Here is a 19,298-nt window from a genome sequence, read left to right on the forward strand (position 1 = left end):
AAATTTGAACTTAAAAGTTTAAAGTTTTGAAAAACGTATTTTGAAATTTCTTTAATAACTTCTTAACTAAAGCTGATAATGAAATTTGAAAACATGTTGTTTAATATACGAGGTCTGCAGTATACAAAAATGCTAAAAGTTTTATCGAGTCGGTTTTAGTTTGTGAAATACAAACAAAACAAAATTTGTTAAAATATGAAAATTAAAATTGTTGATTAATTGTTTAGCTAAGGCTGATAATAAGATTCCATTACATGTTCTTAAATATACGAGGGCCGCTTTATACAAATATGCTAAAAGTTTTCTCGAGTCAGCTTTAGTTTGTAAAATATGAGCAAAACAACATTTGGTTAAAATATGAAAATTAAAATTGTTTAAAAATTTCTTAGCTAAAGCTGATAATAAGTTTCCATTACATGTTCTTAAATATACGAGGCCCGCTGTATACAAATATGCTAAAAGTTTTCTCGAGTCAGCTTTAGTTTGTAAAATATAAGCAAAATAAAATTCGTTAAAACATCAAAAGTGAAGTTATTTAACAATTTCTTAGCTAGTGCTGATAATAAGTTTTCATTGCACGATTCTGAATATACGAGGGCCGCTGTATACAAACATGCTAAAAGTTTTCTCGAGTCAGCTTTAGTTTGTGAAATATGAGTAAAACAAATTTTGTTAAACTATGAAAATTAAAATTGTTTAATAATTTCTTAGCTAGAGCTGATAATAAGATTTCATTACATGTTTCTGAATATACGAGGTCCGCTGTATACAAATGTACTAAAAGTTTTATCGAGTCGGCTTTAGTCTGTAAAATATGAGCAAAACAAACTTTGCTAAAAAAATGAAAATTAAATTTGTTTAATAATTTCTTAGCTAGTGTTGATAATAAGATTCCATTACATGTTCTTAAATATACGAGGGCCGCTGTACACAAATGTGCTAAAAGTTTTCTCGAGTCAGCTTTAGTTTGTGAAACATGTATGAGTAAAACAAAATTTGTTAAAATATGCAAATTGAAGTTGTTTGATAATTTCTTAGCTAGAGCTGATAATAAGATACCATTACATGTTTCTGAATATACGAGGGTCGGTGTATACAAATATGCTAAACGTTTTCGTATCGGCTTTAGTTTGTGTAATATGAGCAAAACAAAATTTGTTAAAAAAAAATAAAAAATAAATTTGTTTAAATCTCTTTTAACCAGAGTTGATAGTAAAATTTCAATGCACGATTTTATATATACGAGGGCTGTTGAATTCAAAAATGCCCTTAGTTTTTTCGAGTCTGCTCTAGTTTGTAAAATATAAGCTAAAATAAATTTGCAAATTAAACAATTTAAATTTATTGAATAATTTCTGCACTTGAATCGATAACAAAATTCTGTTTATGAATTTTGTATATACGAGGGTCGCTGAATCCGAAAATGCTTATAGTTTTCTCGAGTCAGCTTTAGTTTGAGAAATATGAGCAAAACAAAATTTTGCAAATTTAACAATTTTAATTTTTCTTAGTAATTTCTGTATTAGATTCGAAGATAAAGTTTTGTTTATGAATTTTGTATAAACGAGGGTCGCTGAATCCGAAAATACTTATAGTTTTCTCGTGTCGGTTTTAGTTTGTGAAATATAAACAAAACAAAATTTGCAAATTAAATAATTTAATTTTTTCTTAATGATTTCTGAACTAGATTCGATACTAAAATTTTATTTATTAATTTTGTATAAACGAGGGTCGCTGAATCCGAACTAACTTATAGTTTTTTTTGAGTCAGCTTTAGTTTGTGAAATATAAGCAAAACAAAATGTGCAAATTAATTAATTTTATATATTTTTAATAATTTCTGAACTGGATTCGATTACAAAATTTTATTTATAAATTTTATATAAACGAGGGTCGCTAAATCCGAAAATGCTTATAGTTTTCTCGAGTCGGCTTTAGTTTGTGAAATATGAGCAAAACAAAATTTTGCAAATTTAACAATTTTTATTTTCTTAATAATTTCTGAACAAGATTCGATAATAAAGTTTTGTTTATGAATTATGTATATACGAGGTCCTCTGAATCCGAAAATTCTTATAGTTTTATCGAGTCAACTTTAGTTTCTGAAATATAAGCAATGCAATATGTGCAAATTAAACAATTTTATTTTTTCTTAATTTCTGAATTAGATTCAATACTAAAATTTTATTTATAAATTTTGTATATACGAGGGTCGCTGAATTTAAAAATGTCCTTAGTTTTTTCGAGTCGGCTTTAGTTTGAGAAATATGAGCTAAACAAAATTGTGCAAATTTAAAAATTTTTATTTTCTTAATAATTTCTGAACAAGATTCGATAATAAAATTTTATTTATAAAGTTTATATATACGAGGGTCGCTGAATTCAAAAATGTGTATAGTTTTTTCGAGTCGGGTTTAGTTTGTGAAATAGGAGCAAAACAAAATTGGAAAATTAAATAAGTTTATTTTTTCTTAGTTATTTCTGTATTAGATTCGATAACAAAATTTTATTTATACTTTTTGTATATACGAGGGTCGCTGAATTCAAAAATGTGTGTAGTTTTTTCGAGTCGGGTTTAGTTTGTGAAATAGGAGCAAAACAAAATTGGAAAATTAAATAAGTTTATTTTTTCTTAATAATTTTAGAACTAGATTCGATAATTTTGTTTTATTTATACTGTTTGTATATACGAGGGTCGCTGAATTCAAAAATGTGATTAGTTTTCTCGAGTCAGCTTTAGTTTGTGAAATAGGAGCAAAACAAAATTGGAAAATTAATAAGATTACAGTTTTTTCTCTAATTTTTTTTAACTAGAGTATAAACGAGGGTCGCTGAATTGAGAAATTCTACAAGTTAACTTTCCATTTCTTATGTTCTCTTTGTTATTTATTGTAATCATTAAAATAATGTATAAATTTAACTTATTTTTGGTTTATTTAAGTACTTTTCTACTTTAAATGATAAAAAAAAACAAAATAACCGAATAAAAATAAAAACGACTTAATTGACTGCCATAATTTTTAACTTAAAAAATACTATGTTTAAATTAAAAAAAAAAAAAAAAAAACAAAAATCTCATAAACATTTCTATTTAATTATTATTATTAATAAATTTAAAGCAAAATAATATATAACAACAACAAATGACACTATTTTATTTAAAATAAACAACAAACTCAATAATAAAATTTCTTAAAACAAAAAGAAACTTGAAAATGTAATAATTAAAAGAAAAAAAATAGCAATTTATAAAACCTTTTTTTTCACACAAAAGGATAAAAGGAGAATTAGCAAAAAAAAAAACAGAAAGATTAGTTGGTTCAACATTGTCGTAATCGAAATTTAAAAGAAAAAAACTAACAACAACAAAAGCAAATTATATATATTAAAAAAAAAAGAACAACACTTGAAAGAAAATGTTTATAAAAAAAATATATATATATTATATATAAAAAACAAGAAAAAATAATAATTTAAAATTATAAACGTAGTAATAAAAACTAAAAATAAAAATTAAAACATTTAGTTTTAGTAAGTAAAGTATAAAAGTAAAACCCCCAAAACTTTAGGTCATTTTTTCCAAAAAAAAAGAAAAGTTGCAACAAATCCAACAACAAAATGTGTTGAAATAAAAATGAAAATTACTACTTTTGGCTATTAAAAAAGAAAAACAAAATTACTTCTAAAATTATATATAAAAAACAAATAAGAAAAAGAAATTACTACTAGATTTTTTAGACATTTAAGTCTTAAAAAAAAATACATAAAAATATAACAAAAACTAAATTATTACTAAAAAAACACACACTTTTTGGCATATAAAATTTATCTATCAAAAAATAAAAAATAAAAATTAAAAAAAAAAGAAACATATTATTTCAAGTTTGGCTTAATTTTTAATAATTTTCTTTTTTATAATTTTCTAAAAAATTAACTTAAATCACCTTCCTAATATTTGAAAAAGAAAACCCCACAAAAAATCTAAAAAAAATATAATAAAGAAGTAAAGAAGAAACTAAAATTACATATTTTTGGCATCGAACTCTCTCTACTAAAAACTAAAACAAAAAAACTAACTATATACTACTTACTACTACTAAATAAAACTGAAGTAAAGAAAAAAAACAAACTATTACACTCGAAGCAAACAAAAAACAAACAAAAAAAATGTTTATAAATGAAAAATTCTGCCTAAAAAAAGGAAATATTTAAAAAGCATATGTTTACAATTAACCCCTCTCTCTCTACATACTTTTTGGACTCTATGGCAATGTTTATCCAATTAATCAATAATATTTATCATAAAAAAGAAAACTAATTAAAAAAAAAACAAGAAAAAGTTATTATTGTTTATTTCTAATTACTTTAACAAATTAGTTTGAATTTTAAGTTTAACATTTTTATAAAATTTAACTAGACTTTTGATCATACTATAGACCAGACTATACTCTGGACTATAGACCAGATTGTAATATGGACTAAAGACCAGATTGTTATCTGGACTATAGACCAGATTATAATCTGGACTATAGAGCAGATTGTAATATGGACTATAGAAGAGACTATAATCTGGACTATATACCAGATTATACTCAGGACTATTGACCATTTTGTAATCTGGACTATTGACCAAATTGTAATCTGGACTAACCTGAACAATTCACCAGCTTATAGCATGAACTATAGGCCAGACTATATCCAGCGCTGTGGACTAGATTTCATCCTGGACAATAGACCAGCATTCTCTTTACACTAGACCAAACTTTAACCTGGTCAAGAGACGATAGTATAATTTAGTCAATAGTCTTATCAATAAACTGTTCTATGGATTATTCTGTAGTCTAGTGTATACACTATTCTATAGTCTAGAGTATAGACTATTCTATAGTCTACTCCACAGACTATTCTATAATCTACTCTATAGCCTATTCCATAGACTATTCCGATGATTTTATCGACTATTCTATAGTCTATTCTATAGACTATTCTATAGTCTATTCTATAGTCTATTCTATAGACTATTCTATAGACTATTCTATAGTCTATTCTATAAAATATTCTATAGTCTATTCTATAGACAATTCTGTAGTCTATTCTATAGACTATGCTATAGTCTATTCTATAAACTATTCTATTGTCTATTCTATAGACTATTCTGTAGTCTATTCTATAGACTATTCTATAGTCCACCCTATATATTCTATAGTTGATTTTATCGACTATAGACTATTCTATAGTTCATTCTATAGACTATTCTATAGTCCATTCTATAGAGGATTCTATAGTATATTCTATAGGCTATTCTACAGTCCATTCTATCGACTATTCTATAGCCTATTCTATAGACTATTTTATAGTCTACTCTATAGACTATTCTATAGTCCATTCTATAGACTATTCTATAGAATAGACTGTAGACTATTATATAGAATAGACTGTAGACTATTCTATAGTATATTCTATAGACTATTCTATTGTCTATTCTATAGACTATTCTATAGTCTATTCTATATACTATTCTATAGTCTATTCTATAGACTATTCTATAGTCTATTCTATAGACTATTCTATAGTCTATTCTATAGACTATTCTATAGTCTATTCTATAGACTATCCTATAGTCTATTCTATAGACTATTCTATTGTCTATTCTATAGACTATTCTATAGTCTATTCTATATACTATTCTATAGTCTATTCTATAGTCTATTCTATAGACTATTCTATAGTCTATTCTATAGACTATTCTATAGTCTATTCTATAGACTATTCTATAGTCTATTCTATAGTCTATTCTATAGACTATTCTATAGACTATTCTATAGTCTATTCTATAGACTATTCTATAGACTATTCTATAGTCTATTCTATAGACTATTCTATAGTCTATTCTATAGACTATTCTATAGTCTATTCTATAGACTATTCTATAGTCTATTCTATAGACTATTCTATAGTCTATTCTATAGACTATCCTATAGTCTATTCTATAGACTATTCTATAGTCTATTCTATAGACTATTCTATAGTCTATTCTATAGACTATTCTATAGTCTATTCTATAGTCTATTCTATAGACTATTCTATAGTCTATTCTATAGACTATTCTATAGTCTATTCTATAGACTATTCTATAGTCTATTCTATAGACTATTCTATAGACTATTCTATAGTCTATTCTATAGACTATTCTATAGTTGATTTTATCAACTATTCTATAGTCTATTCTACAGACTATACTCTTGACTATAGGCCACACTACACTCTAGACTATAGACTAATCTATGTTCTAGACTTTGGACAAACTTATACTCTAGACTATGGACTAGACTATATTCAATACACCGATCTAGTTTATAGACTATTTGCGAGTAGAATAATCTCTAGAATAATGTTTTATAGATTAGTTTCCCATATAGTCTATAGACTATTTTGTAGTCCAGTCTATGATTAAATATAGTTCGAAAGATCATTGATTTTGTTTAAAATTTGGATTCCTTTTGAAAAACAAAACTGAAATTAAACAAAATTTGTTTGAAAAACAACAAATTGTTATAAAAAAACAATGTGATAAGTGAGTTCGAAGGACCATTTTGAACGATTTCTTTGAAAACTTATATTTGTTAGAAAATTTTTAAAAAAATTAAATTTAGTTTTAGCTTTTTATGCTAAATTTTATTTTAACAATTTTATGTGGAGATTTCTATGATAACAAAGGATATTTTCTTAATTTTTATATATATTTTTTTTCTTTTAAAAAAGAATTTAAACTCATTAACTCATAAAATAATAATTTTTATTTTATAAAATAAAACAATTTAATAATTTAGAAATGAGAAAAAAATAATAATAATAAAAAACAAATTATGCATTTATTAGGTGACTTAACCACCATAGAGTTCATTATTTGCAAAATAATAATAATAATAAAGAACATAAAAAATATATAAAAAATAATAATAATAAAACATATTTAAAACATTTAAACAAACATTCATGCTGTAAAAAATTTAACATAAAAAAAAAACTTTAAAAAGTTAAAAAAAAACTCTATACACTTGTAAAATATTAAATTGATTAGCAATCCGTATACAAATATTAATTATAATTAAACAAAAAAAAAAAACATAAAAAAAATATTAGAAATTTATAAAATTAAGTAATAAAAACAAATCATAGTTTATAAAAAAAAATAAAATTAAACTTAATGAAAAAAACTTAAAATTAAACTGAATTAAACATAAAACAACAAATAAGAAATGAATGAATGTTCAAATAAAAGCGTGTGTGTGAGTGTTTGTAAAATAATTAAATATTTAATTATAAATTATTTAATATTAAAAATAATAATTATAATTAATATTAGCATACTTTTTAGATAAAAATAAAAAACCAACCAACAGTTAAGCATAAAAAACCAAACAACAACACTCGTAATTATTAATTTTTTTCCAACAAAACAAAAAACTCACACTTATTTTTTCTACATTTCCAATAAAAATGAACAAAAACAAAAAAAAACAAAAACGACAACAAAAATCTTTTCTTCTGGTTAAGGAAAACTTGAAGAAACATTTACCGCAAGTAAAAAAACAAAAAAAAAAAAAACATTAAACAAAAAGTAATAATTATTGAAAGCGAATAAAAAAAGTAATAAAACAAGAAAAATTATGTAAAACATTAAACATTTAGTTGTAGTCATAAATTATATTTAAACAAAAACAAAAAAAGAATAGTAATGCAACTGTAACAACACAAGAACAACTTGAAGAAACTGAAAAATATGCAACAAATAAGAAAAAAAAATTTCCCCCGAAGAAAAACCCACAAAAAATTAATAAAAATTTAATAACAAAAAAAAAAAAAAAAAAGAAATGTTCCAAAAATGTTGATTTTGTTCTTTTATTATTCTTAAGAAACTCTTTTAGAAATTAAACTTTAGTGTGAACTATAGACAAGAAACCAGCTGACAGGCTGGTCATTAAACTAGACTATAGCCTAGACAAGAGATCAAACTATAGCTTGGACAACAGACTGGTTTATTGCGTGAACTATAGAGAACTATATAGCATGAACTATAGACCAGTCTATATATCCAGCACGGTAGACTAGATTTTAGCTTGGACAATAGACCAGCATTCTCTTTAACACAATAAACCATGCTTTAGCCTGGGCAATAGACGATTCTATAGTTTAGCCTATAAGCTATAGTCTACTCAATAGACTATTCCATAGTCTACTCTATAGACTATTCTATAATCTTGTCTTGTTATAATATTATATAGACTTTTTTAGAGTCTAGACTATCCATAGACCATTCTAGTCTATAGACTATTCTATAGACCATTCTGGTCTATAGACTATTAAGTAGTCTAGTCTATAGACTACTCTACAGTCCAGTCTATAGACTATTCTATAAACTTGTCTATATAACATTCTATAGGCTTTTCTAGAGTCTAGACTATTCCATAGACTATTCTATAGATCATTCTAGTCTATAGTCTAGTCTATAGGCTATTCTATAGTCTATTCTATAGTCTATTCTATAGACTATTCTATAGTCTATTCTATAGACTATTCTATAGTCTATTCTATAGACTATTCTATAGACTATTCTATAGTCTATTCTATAGACTATTCTATAGTCTATTCTATAGACTATTCTATAGTCTATTCTATAGACTATTCTATAGTCTATTCTATAGACTATTCTATAGTCTATTCTATAGACTATTCTATAGTCTATTCTATAGACTATTCTATAGTCTATTCTATAGACTATTCTATAGTCTATTCTATAGACTATTCTATAGTCTATTCTATAGACTATTCTATAGTCTATTCTATAGACTATTCTATAGTCTATTCTATAGACTATTCTATAGTCTATTCTATAGACTATTCTATAGTCTATTCTATAGACTATTCTATAGTCTATTCTATAGACTATTCTATAGTCTATTCTATAGACTATTCTATAGTCTATTCTATAGACTATTCTATAGTCTATTCTATAGACTATTCTATAGTCTATTCTATAGACTATTCTATAGTCTATTCTATAGACTATTCTATAGTCTATTCTATAGACTATTCTATAGTCTATTCTATAGACTATTCTATAGTCTATTCTATAGACTATTCTATAGTCTATTCTATAGACTATTCTATAGTCTATTCTATAGACTATTCTATAGTCTATTCTATAGACTATTCTATAGTCTATTCTATAGACTATTCTATAGTCTATTCTATAGACTATTCTATAGTCTATTCTATAGACTATTCTATAGTCTATTCTATAGACTATTCTATAGTCTATTCTATAGACTATTCTATAGTCTATTCTATAGACTATTCTATAGTCTATTCTATAGACTATTCTATAGTCTATTCTATAGACTATTCTATAGTCTATTCTATAGACTATTCTATAGTCTATTCTATAGACTATTCTATAGTCTATTCTATAGACTATTCTATAGTCTATTCTATAGACTATTCTATAGTCTATTCTATAGACTATTCTATAGTCTATTCTATAGACTATTCTATAGTCTATTCTATAGACTATTCTATAGTCTATTCTATAGACTATTCTATAGTCTATTCTATAGACTATTCTATAGTCTATTCTATAGACTATTCTATAGTCTATTCTATAGACTATTCTATAGTCTATTCTATAGACTATTCTATAGTCTATTCTATAGACTATTCTATAGTCTATTCTATAGACTATTCTATAGTCTATTCTATAGACTATTCTATAGTCTATTCTATAGACTATTCTATAGTCTATTCTATAGACTATTCTATAGTCTATTCTATAGACTATTCTATAGTCTATTCTATAGACTATTCTATAGTCTATTCTATAGACTATTCTATAGTCTATTCTATAGACTATTCTATAGTCTATTCTATAGACTATTCTATAGTCTATTCTATAGACTATTCTATAGTCTATTCTATAGACTATTCTATAGTCTATTCTATAGACTATTCTATAGTCTATTCTATAGACTATTCTATAGTCTATTCTATAGACTATTCTATAGTCTATTCTATAGACTATTCTATAGTCTATTCTATAGACTATTCTATAGTCTATTCTATAGTCTATTCTATAGACTATTCTATAGATTCTAGAGACTATTCTATAGTCTATTCTATAGACTAGTCTATAGTCTATTCTATAGACTATTCTATAGTCTATTCTATAGACTATTCTATAGTCTATTCTATAGATTCTATAGTCTATTCTATAGACTATTCTATAGTCTATTCTATAGACTATTATATAGTCTATTCTATAGACTATTCTATAGTCTATTCTATAGACTATTCTATAGTCTATTCTATAGACTATTCTATAGTCTATTCTATAGACTATTCTATAGTCTATTCTATAGACTATTCTATAGTCTATTCTATAGACTATTCTATAGTCTATTCTATAGACTATTCTATAGACTATTCTATAGACTATTCTATAGTCTATTCTATAGACTATTCTATAGTCTATTCTGTAGACTATTCTATAGACTATTCTATAGACTATTCTATAGTCTATTCTATAGACTATTCTATAGTCTATTCTATAGACTATTCTATAGTCTATTCTGTAGACTATTCTATAGACTATTCTATAGACTATTCTATAGTCTATTCTATAGACTATTCTATAGTCTATTCTATAGACTATTCTATAGTCTATTCTATAGACTATTCTATAGTATATTCTATAGACTATTCTATAGTCTATTCTATAGACTATTCAATAGTCTATTCTATAGAATATTCTATAGTCTATTCTATAGACTATTCTATAGTCTATTCTATAGTCTATTCTATAGACTATTCTGTAGTCTATTCTATAGTCTATTCTATAGACTATGCTATAGTCTATTTTATAGACTATTCTATAGTCTAGTCAATAGCCTATTCTATTGTCTAGTCTACAGGCCATTCTATAGTCTAGTCTATAGACTATTCTATAGTCTAGTCTATAGATTATTCTATACTCTAGTCTATAGACTATTCTATAGTCTAGTCTATAGTCTAGTCTATAGACTATTCTATAGTCTAGTCTATAGACTATTCTATAGTCTAGTCTATAGACTATTCTATAGTCTAGTCTATAGACTATTCTATAGTCTAGTCTATAGACTATTCTATAGTCTATTCTATAGACTATTCTATAGTCTATTCTATAGTCTAGTCTATATACTATTCTACAGTCTAGCCTATAGACTATTCTATAGTCTAGTCTATAGACTACTCTATATTCTAGACTATTGTATAGTCTATTCTATAGACTACACTAGACTATAGACTAGACTATAGATTAGACTATATGCTAGACTATAGACTAGAATATTGACTAGACTAAAGACTATGCTATAGACTAGACAATGTACTGGACTATACACTAAACTATGGACTAGGCTATTGAGTAGACTATAGACTAGTCTGTAGACTATACTATAGACTATACTAGACTATAGACTAAACTATAGACTAGACTATAGACTAGACTATAGACTATACTATGGACTAGACTATAGATTAGACTATAGACTAGACTATTGACTAGACTATAGACTAGACTATTGACTAGACTTTAGACTAGGCTATAGACCCGACTATAGACTAGACTATAGTCTTGACTATTGACTAGACTATAGACTAAACTGTAGACCAGAGTATAGATTAGACTAACGACTAGACTATAGACTACACTTTAGACTAGAGTGTAGATTAGACTACACTAAAGACTATTATATAGTCTATTCTCTAGACTGTTCTATAGACTATTCTATAAACTATTCTATAGACTACTCTTTAGTCTAAGACTATTCTGTAGTCTAGTCTAGTTTGTTAACTCTTTAGACTTTCTTAAACTGAAGATTTAAAATATTTCATGTTCTTTGACAATTTTTTTTTTTAAATTTTCTTCTTTTTTGTATGAAATCAAAGCTTTTGAAATTTGTTTTTATTTTAAGTAAACTTTAAACTTTTCTTATTTAATTTATTACATATTTACCAAAAACCACACATCCGAACAGTATTGAAGAAAAAAAACCAAAACTAAACAAACAAAACAAAAACGAAAATTTACTTGAAACCTTAAAAAACGTAAAAACAAATATTAGAAAAACAGCTAAAAAATATATTAAAACCCAAACAAAACGAAAACAAATATTTATTTACAAAAAGGAAAAAAAAACATTAAAAAAATATTGAGAAGAAAATTATGAAGAAAAACAAAACTTTTGTTCATTAAAAAAAAAACAAATTTTTTATTTAATTTTTTTATAACAAAAAACAAAAAAAAAATATTTTAATTTTTTTCTACCTATTGAATATAAAATATAAAAAACCAACAACGTAATTAAATAAAAGAAAAAAATGTTATACAACTTTAAGCCATTTATTAATTAAGTAAACAAATAAAACAACAAAAAAACACAACTTCATCTTAACAACAAACTTAAAAACGGAAAATAATATTAAACAAAAATAATAATAATTATAATAAAATTATTATTAAAAAAATATTTCATTTAACTTTAAGTTAATATTTCATAATTATTATTAAAATACAACAAAAAAAAAAATAATAAAAAAAATAACAACAAAACCCATAAATAATAATGATTATATGAAGGAAAAAAAAGAATAAGCAAGAAAACAAACAACAACAAAAAACTTAATAAAAAATTTATGATATAATCAACCAAAAAATAAAAACAGGATCATGTTTTTTTTAAACAAAAACTTTGGAAGGAATCAAAAAATTAAAGAAGTTGGAATATTTGTTAAGTAGAAAAAATTAATAGACTATAGACTAGACTATAGACTAGACTATAGGCTATACTATAGACTAGACTATAGGCAATACTATAGACTAGACAATAGACTAGACTATAGACTAGACTAAAGACTATACTATAGACTAGACTATAGACTAGACTATAGACTAGACTATAGACTAGACTATAGACTAGACTATAGACTAGACTATAGACTAGACTATAGACTAGACTATAGACTAGACTATAGACTAGACTATAGAATAGACTATAGAATAGACTATAGACTAGACTATAGACTAGACTATAGAATAGACTATAGACTAGACTATAGACTAGACTATAGACTAGACTATAGACTAGACTATAGACTAGACTATAGACTAGACTATAGACTAGACTATAGACTAGACTATAGACTAGACTATAGACTAGACTATAGACTAGACTATAGACTAGACTATAGGCTAGATTATAGACTAGACTATTAACTAGACTATAGATTAGACTATAAACTAGACCATAAACTAGACTATAGGCTAGACTATAGACTAGAATATAGACTAGACTATAGATTAGACTATAGACTAGACTATAGACTAGACTATAGAATAGACTATAGACTAGACTATAGACTAGACTATAGAATAGACTATAGACTAGACTATAGACTAGACTATAGACTAGACTATAGACTAGACTATAGACTAGACTATAGACTAGACTATAGACTAGACTATAGACTAGACTATAGACTAGACTATAGACTAGACTATAGACTAGACTATAGACTAGACTATAGACTAGACTATAGACTAGACTATAGACTAGACTATAGACTAGACTATAGACTAGACTATAGACTAGACTATAGACTAGACTATAGACTACACTATAGCCTAGACTATAGACTAGACTATAGACTAGACTATAGACTAGACTATAGGCTATACTATAGGCTATACTATAGGCTATACTATAGACTAGACTATAGACTAGACTATAGGCTATACTATAGGCTATACTATAGGCTATACTATAGACTAGACTATAGACTAGACTATAGACTAGACTATAGACTAGACTATAGACTAGACTATAGACTAGACTATAGACTAGACTATAGACTAGTCTATAGACTAGACTAGACTATAGACTAGACTATTGACTAGACTATAGACTAGACTATAGACTAGACTATATACTAGACTATATACTAGACTATAGACTAGACTATAGGCTATACTATAGACTAAACTATTGACTAGACTCTAGAATAGACTACAGACTAGACTATAGACTAGACTATAGACTAGACTATAGACTATACTATAGACTAGACTATAGACTAGACTATGGACTAGACTATAGACTAGACTATGGACTAGACTATAGACTAGACTATGGACTAGACTATAGACTAGACTATGGACTAGACTATAGACTAGACTATAGGCTATACTATAGGCTATAATATAGGCTATACTATAGGCTATACTATAGACTAGACTATAGACTATAGACTAGACTATAGACTAGACTATAGACTAGACTATAGACTAGACTATAGACTAGACTATAGACTAGTCTATAGACTAGACTATAGACTAGACTATAGACTAGTCTATAGACTAGACTATAGACTAGACTATGGACTAGACTATAGACTAGTCTATAGACTAGACTATAGACTAGACTATGGACTAGACTATAGACTATACTATGGACTAGACTATAGACTAGACTATAGACTAGACTATAGACTAGACTATAGGCTATACTATAGACTAGACTATTGACTAGACTATAGATTAGACTATAGACTAGACTATAGACTAGACTATATACTAGACTATAGACTAGACTATAGACTAGACTATAGACTAGACTATAGACTAGACTATAGACTAGACTATAGACTAGTCTATAGTCTAGTCTATAGACTAGTATAGCCTATAGACTAGATTATAGACTATAGGCTATACTATAGACTAGACTATAGACTAGACTATGGACTAGACTATATAATTTACCATAGACTAGACTATAGACTAGACTATGGACTAGACTATAGACTAGACTATATACTAGACTATAGACTAGACTATAGACTAGACTATAGACTAGACTATAGACTAGACTATAGACTAGACTATAGACTAGACTATAGACTAGACTATAGACTAAACTATAGACTAGACTATAGACTAGATTATAGACTATAGGCTATACTATAGACTAGACTATAGGCTATACTATAGACTAGACTATAGACTAGACTATAGACTAGACTATAGACTAGACTATAGACTAGACTATAGACTAGACTATAGACTAGACTATAGACTAAACTGTAGGCTAGAATTTAGACTAGACTATAGACTAGACTATGGACTAGACTATATAATATACCATAGACTAGACTATAGACTAGACTATGGACTAGACTATAGACTAGACTATAGGCTATGCTATAGACTAGACTATATACTAGACTATAGACTAGACTATAGACTAGACTATAGACTAGACTATAGACTAGACTATAGACTAGACTATAGACTAGACTATAGACTAGACTATAGACTAGACTATAGACTAGACTATAGACTAGACTATAGACTAGACTATAGACTAGACTATAGACTAGACTATAGACTAGACTATAGACTAGACTATAGACTAGACTATAGACTAGACTATAGACTAGACTATAGACTAGACAATAGCCTAGACTATAGACTAGACTATAGACTAGACTATAGACTAGACTATAGACTAGAGACTAGACTATAGACTAGACTATAGACTAGACTATAGACTAGACTATAGACTAGACTATAGACTAGACTATAGACTAGACTATAGATTAGACTATAGACTAGACTGTAGACTAGACTATAGACTAGACTGTAGACTAGACTATAGACTAGACTATAGACTAGACTTTAGACTAGACTATAGACTAGACTATAGACTAGACTAGACTATAGACTAAACAACACTAGACTATAGACTAGACTATAACTAGACTCTAGACTAGACTATAGACTAGACTGTACACTGTACTATAGAATAGACTATAAACTAGACTATAGACTAGACTATAGACTAGTCTATAGACTAGATTATAGACTAGACTATAGACTAGACTATAGACTAGACTATAGACTAGACTATAGACTAGACTATAAACTAGACTATAGACTAGACTATAAACAACACTACAGACTAGAGAGAGAGAGAGAGGGCAGACTATAGACTAGAATATAGACTAGACTATTGACTAGACTATACTATAGACTAGCCTTTAGACTAGACTATATAGTAGACTATAGACTAGACTATATAGTAGACTATAGACTAGACTACAGACTAGATAGACTAGACCAAAACTAGACTACAGACTAGACTATAGGCTAGACTATAGACTAGACTATAGACTAGACTATAGACTAGACTATAGACTAGACTATAGACTAGACTATAGACTAAACTGTAGGCTAGAATTTAGTCTAGACTATAGACTACATTCTAGACTAGCCTTTACACTGGAATAGGCTATAGACTAGACTATATACTAGGCTATAGACCAGATTATAGACAGGACTATGGACTATATTATAGACTTAGTTATAGACTAGACTAGATTGTAAACTAGACTGTAGACTCGAATAATAATTCTAAAATATAGATTTAATTATAGACTAGACTATAACCTAGGCTATACACAAGATTGTAGACTAGAAAATAGACTAGACTACAGTTTTGTACTATGTTCTGAACTATAGAATAGAATACAGACTAAACTATAGTCTCTTCTAAAGTCTCCTCTAATATTTATCAGACTATCCAGTTCTTTTTCTAAAAACCAAATAATCTAAAAGAAAAATCCGTTTTTTTTAAATCCAAAAATAATTTCTGCTCTCATCTACCCAAAACTTTTTGTAATTTTTATAAAATTCTTTTAATTATCTAAAAGTATTTCTACCTCTTTCTTTTTCATCCTGCATCCACAGGCCTTTTAATGCATCCCTCAAGCCAACAGCCCAACAGTTTAAATAGTTTGGGTCAAGCAGCCTCTGCAAATCTTATGCGTTCATCACGTGGTGGTGGCGTCGTTGTCGGTGGTGGTGGTGGACCACAAAATTTCGATCAAAACTCTATGATGATGAAATCCCTATACGAACAACAACAGCAGCAGCAACAGCTGCTGGCGGCACAGCAATCACTGCAGGGTTTACTATCGCCCGGTTCGAATAGCAGTTGTAGCAGTAGCACACAACAACAGCAATCGAACAGTGTAAGTAGTAATAATTATCCCTTGGCCATGGATTGTGATCCTCCCTTGGCCTCGCAACAAATGCCACCACCACCGCCACCTTTACAACTTCATACAAATATGCGTTTTGGTGTTAATAACTCCTCAACGTCTTTGCAAGGTGGTGGAGTATCATCCACTACCTCGGGGGGTAGTACAGGCTCTTTAAATTCCTCACGCATACGACAAAACTCTGGCAGTTCAGGGGGTTTTAATCCTTTGCAGACCAACAAACATCAGCCTTCAACAGCTGGCACAGCTGTGGCACATCATCACAATTATGCACCCGCTTCGCTGCCAACAGATTTTGTTCATCATCCGCTGTCGGCGGCTGCCTCGCATCTAATGATGACCGATTCTAGCGTTATAACTGCCTCTGCAGCTGGCTCATCTACTGGACCTGCCTCGTATACATCCTGGCCCTCGGTGGCACCAACCAGCAATCATGTCTTTGGCCTGCCTCCACCACCACCGCCCTCACACATGTTAGCCGGCGTTAGTATGTCAAATGATATGGTTAATGCTCCCGCACATTTACAACAACAACATTTAATGCATCAGCAGCAGCAGCAGCAACAACAACAGCATCAGCAGCAGCATCAATTACAACATTCACAAAGGCGTGCAGTTGGCGGTGGTGGTGGTGCGGATCGTCTACCCCCGGTCAACTCTAATAATAGTTCGAATTCTTCTGGTAATAATAGTGGTTCTGCCAGTGGAGATGCCTCTTCGCCCATGGTAGGCGTTTGTGTTCAACAAAGTCCTGTAGTTATTCATTAAGTTTCCAATACTTTCCCCTGGTTTTCCCTACTTTACAAGAAAACACTACTTTAACTCCTATTGCTTGACTTTTTCTTTTTGTTAAGAAAGAGAGAGAGAGAGAGAGAGTTTTATTTGTAGGTAGTGTTTTATTCTATCTTGTACTACTATTTTCTCTATATATTTTCTGCTCTATTACTGCTCTAATACTTTAAAAAATTATTTTATTTTTATATATATATAAATATAAATTTTATTATTATAATTTAATGCAAGAAAAAAAAAAAGAAACAAAAAATATATATTTGTATTTAATTTTTATTATTATCTTATATATATTTTATTGTCTTTATTTTTTGCTTTTTCGTATAATTTAACTGTATTGTTGTTAAAGAGAGATAAACAAAAACAAAACAATTTAATTATTAATAATAACTATTATAGACATTATATATACCTAAACTTATAACATTATAATATAAATAACTAAATAATAATTATTAAAAAAAAAACATATATATTTTAGTATATATGTTTATTTAATCGTAAATTTACAAAATTTTTAAAAATTGTATTCTTTTAGGGAGAAAAATAAAATAAGCTGCTTAAGAAAACAACAAATGCCTAGTTAGAAGTAAAAATATTTAGCTACAAGTTAAAGCAACAAATTTGTCTAAGAAAGAACTTTAAGTTTACTCTCTAGTACAGCCTAAACACTACTCCATAGTTAAGATAGTAGACTATTCTATAGTCTTATAAATAGACGCATCTATAGCCTGAACAATAGACTAAAGACTATTCTATAGTCTACACTCTAGTCTATTGACTATTATATAGTCTAGTCTATTGACTATTATATAGTCTAGTCTATAGACTTTTCTATAGTCTAGTCTATAGACTATTCTATAGTATAGTCTATTGATTATTCCATAGTCTAGTCTTTTAACTATTCTATAGTTTAGTTTATAGACCATTCTATAATCTAATTTATAGACTAGTCTAGTCTATAGAATGTTATATATTCTAGTCTATAGAATGTTCTTTAGACTAGTCTTTATATAATCCAGTATGTAGACTGTTCTATAGTCTAGTCTATATACTGTTGTACAGTCCAGTCTATATACCATTCTATAGTCTAATCTATACACCATTCTATAGTACAGTCTATAACATATTATATAGTCTAGTCTATAGACTATTCTATAGTTTATAGACTGTTCTATAGTCTAGTCTATAGATTATTCTATAGCTTAGACTATAGACTATTCTATAGTCTACTCTATAAACTATTCTGTAGTCTAGTCTATCGACTCGCGAATATACAAATATATAGCCTGACCAATAAACTATTCTATGGTCTAGTATATAGACTATAGACTGTTCTATAGACTATTCTATAG

The 19,298-nt window shown here is 27.4% G+C and overlaps 1 protein-coding gene across 1 annotated transcript in view; it reads left to right on the forward strand.

Moving 5' to 3' along the window:
* LOC119613874 (serine/threonine-protein kinase minibrain-like) overlaps positions 1 to 18,765 on the forward strand; it is a gene marked incomplete at its 5' end in the record, with an annotated part of 31,764 nt that extends 12,999 nt beyond the window's left edge. Inside the window, 1 exon segment of the mRNA XM_037969945.1 lies at positions 16,838 to 18,765. Within this exon segment, the coding sequence (XP_037825873.1) occupies positions 16,838 to 17,919 (1,082 nt within the window).
* Between the last annotated feature and the right edge of the window lie 533 nt (positions 18,766 to 19,298).

This window comes from Lucilia sericata, unplaced genomic scaffold (assembly GCF_015586225.1).
Source record: "Lucilia sericata isolate MDLA Ls3-8-SP2 unplaced genomic scaffold, ASM1558622v1 Contig002396F_arrow, whole genome shotgun sequence".
NCBI lineage: Eukaryota > Metazoa > Arthropoda > Insecta > Diptera > Calliphoridae > Lucilia > Lucilia sericata.